General features: G+C 40.1%; 2 protein-coding genes across 5 annotated transcripts in view; both read right to left on the bottom strand.

Moving 5' to 3' along the window:
• Positions 1–4267, bottom strand: part of LOC139546271 (high affinity cGMP-specific 3',5'-cyclic phosphodiesterase 9A-like) — a 47059-nt gene extending 42792 nt beyond the window's left edge. For 2 of the 4 annotated variants that reach the window (XM_071354433.1, XM_071354436.1), the window contains exon 1: positions 3423–4267. In XM_071354433.1, the coding sequence (XP_071210534.1) occupies positions 3423–3485 (63 nt within the window). In that variant the 5' untranslated portion in view covers positions 3486–4267. The remainder of the gene's footprint in view (positions 1–3422) is intronic. The other 2 variants (XM_071354435.1, XM_071354434.1) reach the window with 2 other exon arrangements.
• Positions 4268–5199: 932 nt separating this feature from the next.
• Positions 5200–15097, bottom strand: part of LOC139546274 (glucose-6-phosphate exchanger SLC37A1-like) — a 30801-nt gene continuing 20903 nt past the window's right edge. Inside the window, exons 15-20 of the mRNA XM_071354441.1 lie at positions 13615–13663; positions 13341–13414; positions 13071–13149; positions 12802–12899; positions 12027–12103; positions 5200–6039 (exon numbers count right to left, since the gene is read on the bottom strand). Of these exons, the coding sequence (XP_071210542.1) occupies positions 6024–6039; positions 12027–12103; positions 12802–12899; positions 13071–13149; positions 13341–13414; positions 13615–13663 (393 nt within the window). The 3' untranslated portion in view covers positions 5200–6023. The remainder of the gene's footprint in view (positions 6040–12026; positions 12104–12801; positions 12900–13070; positions 13150–13340; positions 13415–13614; positions 13664–15097) is intronic.

Here is a 15097-nt window from a genome sequence, read left to right as displayed (position 1 = left end):
ATAAATAAATGGATCTATCTCTATGAGCTCACAGATGTGGATTCACAGACTACACACCACAGCATATCCTATAACAACTGGCCAAACAAGCTCACAGAGAAACATCAAAAAGAGAACTATAGAAAAGCTGTAGAAAAAGTGACACGAACTGCAATAAATGCAAAGAGCCATTGGAGCATCATAAAAGGTCTTTATATGGCTTCTTTATGGTCCTGGTCTTCAGTCTCCTCTACTCCACTGGGTGTAGGCCTACGTGTAAACAGACCTCTGGACGGGGTCTAGACCCACTATACCAGCTGTGTTTGTGGAGGGTAGTTCACATGGAGTACAACAGATACAGACTGGGTGAGATTAGGGAGGTCGTGGCCACATTATCAAAATTGTCTTTGGGCCAAATCCTAATATTAGATGCATGTATGTCACTTGAGGTGTCATATAGCAAGTATTCCACGTGATTTAATCAAAGGTTTTAGATGTATCTCCAGTTAAGATTTGCTGAGGTTTTGCTCGAGTAAGAAACCTGAACAATCGATCCCTAGAATCCAGCATGGCGGGTATTATAAAGAGACGTAAACTACATACATGTTTTAAAACGACAGAAGATGGTCTTAAAGTATGGTAGTGGCAGTCTACATAGACAGTTCCAGAACTTTTCCAGAACTATACAATGGTCCAGCAAAGTAGACCCAGTAAAAAAGCTGGTCCTCTCATGTTAATCCTCAAAGGAGTTATTCTTCAACCTGTACTCCCTCCCTCTAAGCAACCGCAAAAACTATTAGCTCTAAGACTGTTATTTTGCCCACTTAAATTATTGATAGGCGATCATGCTTTTACCAAAATGTTACGCTACATATACAAGTATTTTGCCATTCCACGCAGGTTCATAAAAATAGTGCAATGTTTCAAAACTTGATTTGCTGAAGAAGCAAATGTTACACACACACAGAGACAGAGAGAGAGCGAGCGAGAGAGAGCGAGAGAGAGAGAGCGAGAGAATTTTTTTTTTTACAGTGCATGTTTTATTGTTTATTATCTATTTCACTTGCTTGGCAATGTATACATATGTTTCCCATGCCAATAAAGCCCTTAAATTGAATTGAAATTGAGAGAGTGAAAGGGTGTTTTCACACAGTTTAGAGCGATATGACGAATCACCATTTGCCTCATGCAGCGCGACATCTCCTCTGCATAGAGTTGATCAGGCTGTTACATTTACATTTACATTTAAGTCATTTAGCAGACGCTCTTATCCAGAGCGACTTACAAATTGGAAAGTTCATACATATTCATCCTGGTCCCCCCGTGGGGAATGAACCCACAACCCTGGCGTTGCAAGCGCCATGCTCTACCAACTGAGCCACACGGGACCACAGAAAAGCTAATTGTTAATTGTGGCCTGTGGAATGTTGTCCCACTCTTCTTCAATAGCTGTGCGAAGTAGCTGGATATTGGCGGGAACTGGAACACACTGTCATACATGTCGATCCAGAGCATCCCAAACATGCTCAATGGATGATATGTCTGATGAGTATGCAGGCCATGGAAGAACTGGGACATTTACAGCTTCCAGGAATTGTGTACAGATCCTTGTTACATGGGGCCGCATCATGTTTCACATTATGCTGAAACATGATGCGAGGGCGGCGGATGAACGGTACGACAACGGGCCTCAGGATCTCGTCACGGCATCTCTGTGCATTCAAATTGTCATCGACAAAATGCAATAGTGTTCATTGTCCTTAGCTTATGCCTGCCCATACCATAACCCCACTGCCACCATGGTGCTCTCTGTTCACAACGTTGACATCAGCAAACCGCTCGCCCACACAACGCCATACAGGCTGTGTGCCATCTTCACGGTACAGTTGAAACTGAGATTCATCTGTAAAGAGCACACTTCTCCAGCGCTCCAGTTGCCATCGAAGGTGAATATTTGCCCACTGAAGTCAGTTACAACACTTAACTGCAGTTAGGTCAAGACCCTGGTGAGGACGACAAGCACGCATATGATCTTACCTGAGACGGTTTCTGACAGTTTGTGAAGAAATATTTCCGTTGTGCAAACCCACAGATTCATCAGCTGTCTGGGTGGCTGGTCTCAGACGATGCCGCAGGTGAAGAAGCCAGATGTGGAGGTCCTGGGCTGGCGTGGTTACACGTGGTTTACGGTTGTGAGCCGGTTCAACATACTGCCAAATTCTCTAAAATGACGTTGGAGGGGGCTTATGGTAGAGAAATTAACATTAAATTCTCTGGCAACAGCTCTGGTGGACATTACTGCAGTCAGCATGTAAATTGCACTCCCCCTCAAAACTTGAAACATCTGTGGCTTTGTGTTGTGTGACAAAACTGCACATTTTAGAGTGACCTTTTATTGTCCCCAGCACAAGGTGCACCTGTGTAATGATCATGCTGTTTAATCCGCTTCTTGATATGCCACACCTGTCAGGTGGATGGTTTATCTTGGCAAAGGAGAAATACTCACTAACAGTGATGTAAGCAAATTTGTGCACAACATTTTAGAGAAATAACCTTTTTGTGCTTTCAGAACATGAAACGTGGGACCAACACTTCACATGCTGCGTTTATATTTTTGTTTAGTATAAAATTCCAAAACAAAACCGCATGTTCATGCAAGTCATTTGTTTATTGGGCAAATATGCTCACGTTAAATCCATTTATGATTATCTTGAAGTATCACTTTTGTGTCCCCATCTATTACTTCGCTTTGGTCGTCAACAACATGATGCACTCGTCGTCATAATTTGACATCTCTGAAACATGATGTGATTTGCAGCTCATACATGAGCGCATCTGATGCAGATTAGGGGAGAGCTATATCAGGGATAGGCTACTGAATATAGACTATTCACGTCGCATTTGGAGCGGCTATTGCGCTGTTTCCTCCCGCATGTTGTTGGAAGACCAAATCGAAAGTTTAAATGAAGTGATGCTTCATGATAGTCATACATTGATTTAACGTGAGCATATTTGTCCAATAAACAAATTACTTGCATGGACACGTGGTTTTGTTTTGCAATTTTTGTTCGTTTGACATTTGGCAATGTGAAACCAACCAGCCATAATGACAAAAATACAATGTAACACAGTCAAACTCGGACTACAGCTCAGAACTATGAGAACTCACCATAAGAAGCAAGAGATGACTGTAAATGTGTCCAATGTACAGGATTGAAAATTCTGTTTTTCGATATGCATCAACATGTGAGAATACTTTCATTGAATTGTTATTATTAATAGTATGATAATTGAGGTTATCCTATATAAAAGCAAAACTATCATTGCACCTTTGTTCCTAATTTCTCATGCAATATTGGACCTCTTGCAAGGTACATGGAAGGGTGGAGTAGTTGATGATGAAACAGGCTGACACGATATAAAACGGTTGATTGACAGTTTACCTTCTGAATTCTGCCATCGACGTCCAGGTAGATTACTCGGTTCACCGACGAAGCTGATCCCATCTCTCTCTTTCCTCCCCTCTAGCCTCTCTCGCCGTTGCCTAGGTCGAGGATTCGGAATGCGGGCTATAGGCTACCGCTCCGTCGGTGGTCGAGTTGGATACCCCCCCCCCGAGAGCCGTCGGTGCGTCTTTGAATGGGGAAATTAAATTAGCGTTTCAACATCATCTCTCTCTCCGTCACTTACCTAACTATCTCTCATCTCATAAACTCCCTTTCTTCTCCCCCTCCCGTCCGTCTCAGCCTCCCTCAATAATCGCACATACCCTGGAGAGCAGGAATTATAGTTTCCCACTGAGCAAAAACTGCTTCAATCAACGTTGTTTCCATGTCATTTAAACCAAAAAATGCCATGTGATGAGGTAGAATCAATGTGGAAAACTGATTGGATTAGCAAAGTCATCAATTTAAGAGAATTTCGTATTTTTTTCCACTTTTAACCTAAATCCAATGACAGGGTGAAATGTTTGAGTGATTTCACGTTGAATTCACGTTAGTTGACAACTCAACCACATGTAGGCCTAAATCAAAAGTAAACGTTGAACTGGCATGCCCAGTGCGTTTTTTCGCTCTCATCGCCATAGTTACTGGGTCTCAAGGAAGCAGGCGCGGCTGGGAAAGGTTTGCCTGCAGGTCGCCCACTCAACCCCCAGAACGCAGTCGATCTGTCTGTCCGCTGCGTTCATCCAACTTTTAAAAACACAGGCTAAATTCTACCCAGAGTATGGCTATTAAAATCGTCTATCTATATAAACTGTAGGATATGAGCTAACGAGAGATAACCAAAGTCAAGAGCAAGCACCGTGAAAAGGTAAGTTTCAAATTGAATTTAGTTTCTTGCGTGGGCGCCCGCCTGTGAGCTTCACTCGGTAACATATCCAGTTTTGCAGACTCGAGTCAGCTCAGTTTTGTGATGCATGTCAGATGAGTCATCGACGATCAAAACAATATACTAATTATACCTTCAATAAACACTAATTGAATTTAGCCATATAATCCTGAATAATTACCTTCTGGTTTATTTAGGCACAACATGAGCAGCTAACCACCAGTTATAATGACTGATTTGTTAAGGACTGTTAATGTTTATTACAGGACCGTTTCAGAAAATAATAAATCATGTGATTTGTCCTGCAGTACGAAAGAGAATGTGTCAGTTCAGTGGAGGACTAGTTGTCGAAAGTGTAGTTTTTTGTTTTTATCTGCCACCTCCAGCTGAGACAGCTAGACTTCAGACCACTCTTCACCCTGACTGGAACACATTTAGCCTGGTTGACAAAACAACTCAACATTATGCTTTGAAACCAAGATTGAGATATTTTGCTTTGGGTATAGAGGCTTCCAGAGAATTTGGTAACGCAGACATGCCATCTTTTTATTTTATTTATATACCAAGAGGTCATTACAATTCTACAATTGTCACCAAGACCATGTAGCTATAGTAATCAAGTAAGGCTCACATATACGTAACTGAACAAAGCAACTGCCCGACAAAACAACAAAAGGCACACAGTATTTCAAGTACTACCACTGAAGCACTTAGATGAACGTTTTATCTTCCACCAAGATGTGCTCCATCTCCACATAAATAAAATGGACATGATGTTGGATGGGGTCTATTCCATTTCAATTCTGTTTAATACAGGAAGTGAATTGGAATTGACCACAGCCTCTGCATCATGTGCCATCATGAAAGTTAAGAATATAGATTTAAAAAAAAAGATGATTATCACCTACATTTCTTCACTCATTTGGCATTTTGTGCTTTTTACACTCTAAAGGACTTGAGTTAGCAGGCATTAGTCAAAAGGAACACATTCAAAATGTTCACATTCTAGAGGGAGAATAAATTAACTCACTTTATATGAGCATTTAAGGTTTGGGATGATGGCATTTGATATATTCTACATCTACATAAAATAACATCACTATCGTTTTCAACATTGCACTGCCTAAAGAAAGCTTATTGAGAAATGATTGATCCTCCTCATCAGTTAGAGTTGGTATATAGAATTTCATACTCAATCACAAATGTTACATTCATAGGATTGAAGTCACCAAACATAATAAACATCATTTGGTGATCATATAAAAATACAACATATCAGTACCTGCATATACTTCATTTACAGAGAAAATACACCACAGAACAGAATAATATAATGCCAACTTAAAAAAAATTATAATCATAATTTCATATAAATTATAATGCATTTCCACACAATCTTTGGTTCCATAAGGCAGACCTGACAGTAAAATATATATATATATTTTTAAGGCCCAGTGTGCTGTAGAACAAGTAAAACAAACGTTCTAGTGGTACGTGCTCAGAGGAACTTTGGATGGCTTGGTTGGTTGCTTATTATCTTGTTACCGAATCTTCAATCGGCTTGAATTCAGTTCTAAGGAGCTGCTGCTTCTTCACACTAGCTCAGTTCAGTTACTGGACGGAGGTACAGGTTAGTGGTATAAGATGCAGCGTGTGTGTCTGTGCTGATGGACAGTCTGTTCACTCCTCTGTCTGGAGTTAGTGCAAAGTGCTTAGTGCTCCTTCATCCTACAAGAGAGAAACAGAAAAACAGACAGGATCAGTGACTATGATTTATTTATTTGCATGAGGTAAAAAAAACATGAGATGCTCATTAAGGCACTTCTCACTTTCAAATGTTTATAGAACAAAAGCAAAAAAAGTATCCTTATATAAGAAACAAATAGATTTACAGAAAGAAAAAATGAAAACATGATGAACCAGGTAAAAAAATAAAGAGAAAGGAGGTTCAAGTTAAATGAATAATTATAAATGACAGATAACCTTCTGCCTAGGTAATAGCCTAGGTAATAAGGCACGAGGGGGTGTGGTATATGGCCAATATACCACGGTTAAGGGCTGTTCTTAAGCACGACGCAACGCGGAGTACCTGGATACAGCCCTTAGCCGTGGTATATTGGCCATATATCACAAACTCAGAGGTGCCTTATTGATATTATAAACTGGTTACCAACGTAATTAGGACAGTAAAAATAAATGATGTCATACCCGTGGTATATGGTCTGATATACCACAGCTGTCATCCAATCAGCTTTCAAGCTCGAACCACCCAGTTAATAATGGGATTTATACAAAGGGTGGGTCTAATCCTGAAGGATGATTGGTTAAAACTGCATTCCAGCCCAGTGTCTATTCCACAAGTTACCACCAGCTAAATCTATGATGCTGAAATGGCTATTTACTCTGTTCCATCTCACTGTGCAAGCCACTGTCTCATCAGCCCAGCCAGACAATTAATAAACTTGATCTCCACTATAAAAAGCATCTAGACATCATCTCCCATTTCTTTTAGACTAGCAATTGGTTTACAATAGTGGAGATTTGTATAAACCTTGCTTTCTCTCTGACATTGTTTCAATATTGAAATTCGATCTCCAGCTGTCCCATAGAAATGAACGTGTAGGGATCGGGAGTCGGGACAAGACAGACAGGCAGGCAGCTTTTCTCAGCCAGTCCAAATCACAAATCAGCATAATTGTTATGGATATATGGCAGAAGGTTATTGGGATGAGTCATTGTATGGAATGTCTAGTAGATATTCGTTCATTTTGTATTTGAAGGAGTTGCAATGCAGGAGGTGGTTCCAATAACTTATATAAACACACTAGATGACTAACAGCGGGCGCTGTTTCGAAGCCACCGTTCCTCCGTCTTGGCACTCCCCCACCATTGTAAAAACATCTATTACATACACCATAATGCACACTTTTAAGTTATATGATGTGAGCTAAACATAAATATAAAAAAAATGAAAAAATTCTATACATTTTTTTCTTCTTAAAAGTATAATTTTTTTGAGATTACTAGTGTTATTGTCCCCACTACAGCAACAAACAAAAAAATACTTAAATCCATGTCATTTTGTCCTTGAAACATTTAATTGAAATACTGTACAATGCCATGCATTCACATGGAAGACTGCTCCTACTGTGGAGCGCCAATATGGCCGACTGGAGGCTTCAAATGGCCAATACTAAACACCAGCAATCCAGGGCTTATATACATCATTGGATGGTCTGGGAGACTGTTCCAAAAAAAACGGATGTGATGGAAGATTGACCTAATCTTGTACGGAAAAAATGGATGTGGAGATCGCTGGCAGTTCTTGTAGAATAATGATGAACCTGAATATTGAATTTGAATAGTGTTTGGAAAGAAACAGGGAGTAGATTCATTTTGATTTGGAATACAAAAACAGACACACTTGAAGTTGGTTGACATAAATATTGAGGATTTAAAAAGGCGAGGAACTGGCACGACTGTCTGAGTGAGTTGCTATCCTCACAAAACGTTTTTGGAGAAGGAAGATGTTATTGAGGTTGTTTTTATAAGTAGTGGCCCAGACTACATTGCAATCTGAGATAAAATAATAGATTAAAGGTGTATTAGGCTACAGATAAAAACAAATATTTTCTTGGGATGAGATGTTGAACTCGTCCCATGACACCGATAGCTTTTGCAATTTTATCGGAGAGAATTTAAATACGATTTTCCCCCTCAATAAGGATACCTGGGAATTTGGTGGATTGAACGCGGCATAGTAGATCATTTGATATGGATTTCCTCGTGGAATTAGTTAAAACCTTTTCTAATAAAAAGCATGTAAGATTCTGGCAATTAAGCAGTTTTTCTACTTAGCCAGATGAACTCGTGGATAACACCTTTTGATGCATACGCTAACGTACCTGTAGCGTACCTTATAGTTTTGTGATTTTTATTTCTATTTGAAATTCAGTTTAGTTTCAGTTAGTTTTCCGACTTGATTTACCTGTTCCATTTCAGTTTGATAAAAGCATTTATTATTTAGTCTTTATATGATTTAGTTTCAGTTTTAGTGTTAGGGACAGAGAGTAGCCTTATGCCATGTATGTGTTGTAGGCCTATAGAAGGGGTACTCCAGTACTTTTTGAGATGGTTTGGTCACACACATTTCCTAGGTGGCAAAGTTCCAGATGGATATTGTCATTTATCGGCATAGTAACAAACCCCCGACCCCAAACTGTTCACACCCGTCTTGTTTGTTAATGCTAATTTAATGCAATTCAACCAATTTTCCATGTCTTGTGTGTGTTCATATGACACTAGGAGTTGAATCATGACCCGAATTCCAAAAACTAAATAAATGTAATTTAAAAAAATGCCCGTCTCACCTCGTCTTTATCCTGAAATTCTTTGTGGGTGCTGTTCAGATGAACTTTAACATTGGTTGGGTGTTTCCCCTTTTTTGTATTTAAAAAAAAAAAAACTTTATTTAACTAGGCAAGTCAGTTAAGAACAAATTCTTATTTTCAATGTTGGCCTAGGAACAGTGGGTTAACTACTTTGTTAACCCACTGCTCTACACACGCCGCCATCTTTTGTCTTTTCCTGCAATGTACTCAAAATAATCCCATACGGTGCTTTGCCTTTTGCGATCGGCCACTGCTGGTGTTGGGTTTGCTGCAGCTATGGTCCGCGACCTCCCTCAGATTTTGTCCCTGATAGCTAGTGATAGCTAGTGATAGCTAGTGATAGCTAGTGACAGTGATACACAAGCCAGGCCTATTTGAAAGATTGCCATCTACTGTCAGCATTTACCCGCCAGATTCAAAAGCTTACAAAGCTCATTAGGAAAAAAAGGTTGAAAACCCGATTTGATTTTAGAATAAAAAAATAAAAAAATACAATTAAACAATGTTTTTTTAGTTTAGTTTGTTTCACAGTGAAATATAATAGTTTCAGTATTTATTTATTTTACCTTTATTTAACTAGGCAAGTCAGTTAAGAACAAATTCTTATTTTCAATGTTGGCCTAGGAACAGTGGGTTAACTGCCTTGTTCAGGGACAGAACGACAGATTTGTACCTTGTCAGCTCGGGGATTTGAACTTGCAACCTTTCGGTTACTAGTCCAACGCTTTAACTACTAGGCTACGCTGCCGCCCCGTTTCAGTATAGTTTTAGTTTTTCAAAAGTTTTTAATTATTTTATTTCAGTTTACTAAATAGTTTCTCCAATTCTAGTTTCAGTTTTCGTTTACTATAATAACCTTGAAGCTTCCAATCATCGTACTAACGCTAAATTAGCATTGACTCGCGAAACCACCTCTAACTTCCGTCATAATACACACAGACATAAAAATGGTATCCACGAGTTCATCTGACTGACTTATCAGTTTTTCTGTGACATACAGTGGGGGTTCCGAAACTATTAACACCCTTGATAAAGATGAGCAAAAATGACTGTATAAAATAATTAAAATATTGAGCTATATTGTATGGTCAAAACATTTAGATAATTATATTATTTTATAGTAATACAGTGGGAAGAAAAAGTATGTGAACCCTTTAGAATTACCTGGATTTCTGCATAAATTGGTCATATAATTTCATCTGATCTTCATCTATGTCACAACAATAGACAAACACAGTCTGCTTAAACTAATAACACACAAACAATTATACTTTTTTCATGTCTTTATTGAACACACTGTGTAAACATTCACAGTGCAGGTTGGACAAAGTATGTGAACCCTTGGATTTAATAACAGGTTGACCCTCCATTGGCAGCAATAACCTCAAACCAACGTTTTCTGTAGTTGCGGATCTGACCTGCACAACGGTCAGGAGGAATTTTGGACCGTTCCTCTTTACAAAACTGTTTCAGTTCCACAATATTCTTGGGATGTCTGGTGTGAACCGCTCTCTTGAGGTCATGCCACAGCATCTCAATCAGGTTGAGGTCAGGACTCTGACTGGGCCACTCCAGAAGGTGTATTTTCTTCTGTTCAAACCATTCTGTTGTTGATTTACTTCTGTCTACTGGGTTGTTGTCCTGTTGCATCACCTAACTTCTGTTGAGCTTCAATTGGAGGACAGATAGCCTTACATTCTCCTGCAAAATGTCTTGATAAACTTGGGAAATCATTTTTCTGTCGATGAACGCAAGCTGTCCAGGCCCAGAGGCAGCAAAGCAGCCCCAAACCATTATGCTCCCTCCACCACACTTTACAGTTGGGATGAGGTTTTGATGTTGGTGTGCTGTGCCTTTTTTCCTCCACATAGTGTTGTGTGTTCCTTCCAAACAACAACACAACTTTAGTTTCATCTGTCCACAGAATATTTTGCCAGTAGCGCTGTGGAACGTCCAGGTGCTTTTTTGCAAACGTGAGACGTGCAGTAATGTTTTATTTGGACAGCAGTGGCTTCTTCCATGGTGTTCTCCCATGAACACCATTCTTGTTTAGTGTTTTACGTATTGTAGACTCGTCAACAGAGATGTTAGCATGTTCCAGAGATTTCTGTAAGTCTTTAGTTGACACTCTAGGATTCTTCTTAACCTCATTGAGCATTCTGCACTGTGCTGTTGCAGTCATCTTTGCAGGACTGCCACTCATAGGGAGAGTAGCAACAGTGCTGAACTTTCTCTATTTATAGACACTTTGTCTTACCATGGACTGATGAACACCAAGGCTTTTAGAGATACTTTTGTAACCCTTTCCAGCTTTATTCAATTCAACAAATCTTAATCGTAGGTCTTCTTATATCTCTTTTGTTCGAGGCATGGTTCACATCAGGCAATGCTTTTTGTGAATAGCAAACTCAAATTTTGTAAATGTTTTTTTATAGGGCAAGGCAGCTCTAATCAACATCTCCAATCTCATCTCATTGATTGGACTCCAGGTTAGTTGACTCCTGACTCCAATTAGCTTTTGGAGAAGTCATTAGCCTAGGGGTTCACATACTTTTCCCAACCTACACTGTGAATGTTTAAATGATGTATTCAATATAGACAAGAAAAATACAATAATTTGTGTGTTATTAGTTTAAGCACACTGTGTTTGTCTATTGTTGTGACTTAGTCAAATTTTAAGAAACATTTATGCAGAAATCCAGGTAATTCCGAAGGGTTCACATACTTGCCACTGTACAATTGCTCAAAGAAAGATTTTGTTTAACAAGTAATACATTTGTCTTCTCTCAAAAAGTTACACGTCAAAATTGACACCTCTAAAGAGTTATAAATAAAGTAGTCAAAAGTGTAGTATTTGGTCCGGTATTCCTATCATCATCACTACATCAAGCTTGTGACTACAAACTTGTTGGATGCATTTGCAATTAGTTTTAGTTGCGTTTCAGATAATTTTGTGCCCAATAGAAATTAAATGGCAAATAATGTAGTGTGTCATTTTGGAGTTAACTTTTATTATAAATAACAATATAATACATTTCTTAACACTTCTACTATAACGTGGATGCTACCATGATTACAGATAATCCTGAATGAATCGTGAATAATGATGATTGAGGAAGTTGTACAGAGGGTCAAAGATCATACCCCCAAGACATGGTAACATCTCACTTTGACCAATAACAGAGGAGGTTAGCATGTCTTGGTGGTATGATCGTAGAACATCAACATAGAACATGATCAGTGGCCTCAATCATGATTATCAAGCCTGGATACCACCCTAGTACAATAAGTAGAATACACACCAAACAGAGAGAAGTCACTTACTCTACTGTTGTGCTGCCAGACCGAGGTTTAACAACGTTAGAAGAGGTCAGCTCTTTAGTCACCAGCCGCAGCAACAGCTACAGAAAAAGCACATCCACACACGTTAAAACCTCATTCCATGAAATCCACACACATTAAAACCTTATTCTATGAAATCCACACACGTTAAAACCTCATTCCATGAAATCCACACACGTTAAAACCTTATTCTATGAAATCCACACACGTTAAAACCTTATTCTATGAAATCCACACACGTTAAAACCTTATTCTATGAAATCCACACACTTTAAAACCTCATTCCATGAAATCCACACACATTAAAACCTCATTCCATGAAATCCACACACGTTAAAACCTTATTCTATGAAATCCACACACGTTAAAACCTTATTCTATGAAATCCACACACGTTAAAACCTTATTCTATGAAATCCACACACTTTAAAACCTCATTCCATGAAATCCACACACGTTAAAACCTCATTCCATGAAATCCACACACGTTAAAACCTCATTCTATGAAATCCACACACGTTAAAACCTCATTCCATGAAATCCACACACGTTAAAACCTTATTCTATGAAATCCACACACGTTAAAACCTCATTCCATGAAATCCACACACATTAAAACCTCATTCCATGAAATCCACACACGTTAAAACCTCATTCTATGAAATCCACACACGTTAAAACCTCATTCTATGAAATCCACACACACATTAATGCACATTTCAGGTCAAATATTTAGAAGATTTGCCTCCGCACACACCAACAGTGCTAGGAAGTCAGCTGCCATCAGCATGTAGAAGACCTGGTTCCATCCCCGTGACGACAACACTCCTGCCAGGAGGGGGCCAATCGCTGCACCTGAGAAGAAAACATATCAATCCCAGGACAGTTAGTAAGTCACAGAGATAGTCCTATGCTGAATTGGAAAGCAACCCGTGGCCATTAGCTACCGCCTTGTGGAGCTAATTTATCATGTAGGATCTACTGGTAGGGCTGGAGGTGACCCGGAGAGGAGGCTGAGAGACTAACCTACTGATCCTGTGCCGTCGATGATGGCTGTGACAGTAGAAAGGGCTCTGGAGTTGCCCTTCAGGCTCTTGTGTGTTCCCTGGAGTCAGAAAGGTCAAAACAGAGAGAGACAGGATTTGAGGTCAGAGAGAGGCCCACACACAGGAAATACTGAAATAGTATGGCCGTTCAAAACAGGTTAGGAAGATAAAACCAGGGAGGATTATAAACAGTGTAATAGGATAGCGAGACAGACTCGCAACACACACACACACACACACACACACTCACCAGATCAGCAGACACTGCTGTTGTAATAAGGGCATATGGTCCATTCACTAGCCCTCCACACACCAGCAGCATACCTAGGAGGTACACGGCACATCAAAACACCATTCACTTGATCGTCGGTTGAATGTCAAAACCAACCAAGCTTGTGACATAACACTGTTCACCTGTAAGTCATTGACAGTCAAAATAGCACAGCCAATATCTGTATAAGTCAATGGGCTCAGGAGTGGGATTCAGTCAATCCCTCAACACAAATTGGAGAATTTATCCCTACCGATGGTGGGTCCCAGTCCGAACTCACTGATCAGAGAAAATCCATAAAGCTGAAACAAAGAACAAAAAACAACAGCTATCAAATAGACTGAGCGGACAAAACATTAAGAACACCTGTGTCCACTGAGCGGACAAAACATTAAGAACACCTGTGTCCACTGAGCGGACAAAACATTAAGAACACCTGTGTCCACTGAGCGGACAAAACATTAAGAACACCTGTGTCCACTGAGCGGACAAAACATTAAGAACACCCGTGTACACTGAGCGGACAAAACATTAAGAACACCTGTGTACACTGAGTGAACAAAACATTAGGAACAAATGCTCTTTCCATGACATAGACTGACCAGGTGAATCCAGGTGAAAGCTATGATCTCTTATTGATGTCACTTGTTAAATCCACTTCAAAATCAGTGTAGAAGAAGGGGAAGTTAAAAACAGGTTAAATAATGATTTATAAGCTTTGAGACAATTGAAACATACTGGACAAAAATATAGACGCAGCATGCAACAATTTTTACGATGTTACAGTTCATATAAGGAAATCAGTCAATTGAAATAAAATCATTAGGCCCTAGTCTATGGATTTCACATGGCTGGAAATACAGACATACATCTGTTGGTCAGAGATACCTAAAAGTAGGGGCATGGATCAGAAAACCAGTCAGTATCTGGTGTGACCACCATTTGCCTCATGCAGCACGACATCTCCTTCGCATAGAGTTGATCAGGCTGTTAATTGTGGCCTGTGGAATGTTGTCCCACTCTTCTTCAATGGCTGTGCAAAGTTGCTGGATATTGGCGGGAACTGGAACACACGTCGATCCAGAGCATCCCAAACATGCTCCATGGATGATATGTCTGGTGAGTATGCAGGCCATGGAAAAACTGTGACATTTTCAGCTTCCAAGAATTGTGTACTGATCCTTGCAACATGGGGCCATGCATTGTCATGCTGAAACATGAGGTGATGGCGGTGGATGAATGGCACGACAATGGGCCTCAGGATCTCGTCCAGGCATCCCTGTGCATTCAAATTGCCAATGATAAAATGCAATAGTGTTCGTTGTCCGTAGCTTATGCCTGCCCATACCATAACCCCACTGCCACCATGGGCCTCTCTGTTCACAACGTTGACATCAGCAAACCGCTTGCCCACACAACGCCATACAGGCTGTGTGCCATCTTCCCGGTACAGTTGAAACTGAGATTAATCTGTGATGAGCACACTTCTCCAGTGTACCAGTGGCCATTTGCCCACTGAAAACAGTTACAACGCTAAACTGTAGTCAGATCAAGACCCTGGTGAGGATGACGAGCACTCAGATGAGCTTCCCTGAGACGGTTTCTGACAGTTTGTACAGAAATTCTTCAGTTGTGCAAACCCACCATTTCATCAGCTGTCCGGGTGGCTTGTCTCAGACGATGCCGCAGGTGAAGAAGCGGGATGTGGAGGTCCTGGGCTGGCGTGGTTACACGTG

Source organism: Salvelinus alpinus, chromosome 20 (genome assembly GCF_045679555.1).
Source record: "Salvelinus alpinus chromosome 20, SLU_Salpinus.1, whole genome shotgun sequence".
Taxonomy (NCBI): domain Eukaryota; kingdom Metazoa; phylum Chordata; class Actinopteri; order Salmoniformes; family Salmonidae; genus Salvelinus; species Salvelinus alpinus.
This window is presented reverse-complemented; position numbering and strand designations above follow the sequence as displayed.